This window comes from Morone saxatilis, unplaced genomic scaffold, assembly GCF_004916995.1.
Source record: "Morone saxatilis isolate NCDOM2014 unplaced genomic scaffold, NCSU_SB_2.0 Contig6, whole genome shotgun sequence".
Lineage (NCBI taxonomy): Eukaryota > Metazoa > Chordata > Actinopteri > Moronidae > Morone > Morone saxatilis.
In genome coordinates this window covers 12,948,849-12,951,581 of record NW_023340206.1, presented here as the reverse complement: position 1 = coordinate 12,951,581, position 2,733 = coordinate 12,948,849, and the positions used below count along the sequence as shown (strand labels likewise).

Genomic DNA, 2,733 nt, shown 5'->3' with positions numbered 1-2,733 from the left:
ATACACGGGGGGGGGTGGTGGGGCTCATACAGAGATTATTTACTGAATATATACAGCTTATTATTTACGATGATGTGTTTTCACATTCTTAAATGGCCTGTGGTCCCAATTTGTGTAATTGGCATTCATCCAGGAGACCAAAGGCGAGCCGTGTCATCATCCCAGCCGGCCAATCAGGAGCCAGAGAGCGGCGAGGGGGCGGAGCTGGCGCGGAGCAGGCAGCGCAATTAAACAGAGGGGAGCGCAATTTAAACCCAAAAGCTGTGTGGACAGGAAACACACACTGCCCGACACACTTGACACACACACTCTGTCTCAGCGGGTGAGTGAGGGAGAAGTGTCCGGTGCTGTGAGATCGGTGTCCGGTGAAGTTGAAGTGGAGCAGGACGCTCTCCAAAGTGCGCACGGTGCGTCAGCGGAGCGGCGGAGCGACGCAACCCGGAGCTGTGTGCCGGTTCTGGGGGATCTCTTTTTATTTTTGTGGGAAAACTAAAAAAGGAAGAAGAAGACAAGTTGAGTTTTTCTCATAGTTTCCTCTTCCTGACTGTGTTCCCGCCGCTGCACCGATGGAATGGTTTTGTTTAATCGGATTATCGCTCCTCTAAAGTCCGGCTCCCTCACAGAGGCGGTGACAGCCGCGGCTCCACCGGGGCTCTGTCGTCCCTCCGCAGCCGCCCACAGCGCTTCTTCTCCGGTCTCCTCCGAGCTGCAGCGGTCGTTCATATGAGCGCAGCGTTCAGTCCGTCCTTCATGGTGATGCAGCGGCCACTCGGAAGCACCACCGCCTTCAGCATTGACTCTCTGATCGGGGGGCCCCCGCAGCCCAGCCCGGGACACTTTGTCTACACTGGCTACCCGATGTTCATGCCCTACCGGTCGGTGGTGCTCCAGCCGCCGCCCCCGCCGCCCCCGGCCCTGCAGCAGGCTCTCCCCGCCGGCCACCACCCGCACCCGCAGATCTCCAGCCTGCAGGGCGGCTTCTGCTCCAGCCTGGCGCAGGGCCTGACGCAGGGCATGGCGCTCACCTCCACGCTCATGGCGTCGCTGCCCGGCGGATTCTCCCCGTCCCAGCAGCACCAGGAGGCGGCCCGGAAGTTCGGCTCGCAGGCGCTGCACGCGGTCTTCGACAAAGCCCAGGAGCTGCGTCTGGACGCGGAGGACGGGAAGAGCTTCCTGCAGGGCAAAGAGTCCGCGGGGCTGCAGGCTTTCCACGACACGGACACGTCGGTGCAAACGTCCACAGGTAGGCGGGTTGACCTTCTTGTTTGACCTGAAACAGGCCCTCAAAGTCCGGGCTCAGTACGGCGGGACCAACCGGAGCCGCAGAACCTGAAACTCTAAGACACAGAGGACAGTTTGATTCTGCAGCACATTTTAGTTCTGAGGGAAATGTCTCCAACACATTTGAAATGTCTTTAAAAATGTCTTTAATTCACATTTGACATTTTGTCCGAGCTGTAAAAACAGCTCCACATATTCAGGATGTTTTATTAGAAGAAACGAGAGAAAATAAATCTGCAACCGACAATAACAGTGAATCTTACTGCAGCTCTAGTTCAGGTCGATCTGAAGGTTTATTAATAATAATAAATATACTTTATGATGTTTTTAAAAACGCTTTAACCAAAAACTCTCTTATTAAATGCGGATTCATTTTGTGACCAAGAAAGAAATAAAAACAGTAAAATCAGAGAAACAGATTCATTCTATTAATATTAATATTTCTGTCTGAGCTTTTAATAATCGATCATTCTGTTTGAGGCCTCAGTGGATCAATAAAGTCGTGGAAATGTTTCAGATTATTGGAGAATGAAGAATTTAATCTCTAATATTTGGATTATTTATGTAACAGTTGTGTGACCCGCGCGCAGTAAATCATTAACTTATTGCTTCCTGATAGAAAACAGACGCGTCTGTTTCCGGATTCTGTCGCTTCTGATTCAATCTGTCAGCAGCAGTTTCCGTTTCACACGCGGACAAACACGGTGTGAGCGGCGGGAGAAAGGGCCGCGCGGAGACGCTCCGTGCGTAATTACGCGTGAAGAATAAAAAGTCCCTGCAGAGCGCGTGCTTCCCGCCGGTGATCCACTCTGATCCAAACACTGATCAGATGATGGATATTGACACGGGACAGGACAGGACCCCCCCCCCCCCAAACTACAGGATTTCAAAACGTGACTTTCTATTTGAACTTTAATTTATAATTAATAATTAAGATCATTAACTCCATTTGATGGGATGTTTTCTCTCCATCTTCTGGGTTTTCGGGTCATAAATACTGATTTTAAGTCGCCTCTCTTTAATCTTTAGACTTAAATAAAGAAGATATTGTTGACATTCATTATTAGATTAAAAGATTTAAGGTTTCTTTGGAATCAGACAGAAAATAAATGTTGTAATCAGGAAAAACTAAAACAGTTTTCTTTTTGGGAAGATTTGATGAACTTTGTGTGTTTGTGTATTTTTCTGTGCCCATAAAGTTTTGGTGATGAAGATGTTCTCCTCTTCCTCCCAGGCAGAGCACACAGTAAAGAAGACCCGAAGGAGGACGAGTGCGGCCGAAAGGACGAGAGTTTCTCCATGGACAGCGACCTGGACTACAGCTCGGACGACAACCTCACCTCCATGTGCCACAAGGAGGACGGGGACGGCGGCGGAGGTCTGGACGACGGCCCGCACATGCACGGCTCCACCGGCGGCGGCTCCGGGGCGGGCGGCGGGGCGGGCGGCGGC

General features: G+C 51.0%; 1 protein-coding gene across 1 annotated transcript in view; it reads left to right on the top strand.

The window, feature by feature from the left end:
• The first annotated feature begins 522 nt into the window (after positions 1-522).
• gbx2 (gastrulation brain homeobox 2) overlaps positions 523-2,733 on the top strand; it is a 4,774-nt gene continuing 2,563 nt past the window's right edge. Inside the window, exons 1-2 of the mRNA XM_035677388.1 lie at positions 523-1,243; positions 2,516-2,731. Coding sequence (XP_035533281.1) covers positions 724-1,243; positions 2,516-2,731 — 736 coding nt within the window. The 5' untranslated portion in view covers positions 523-723. The remainder of the gene's footprint in view (positions 1,244-2,515; positions 2,732-2,733) is intronic.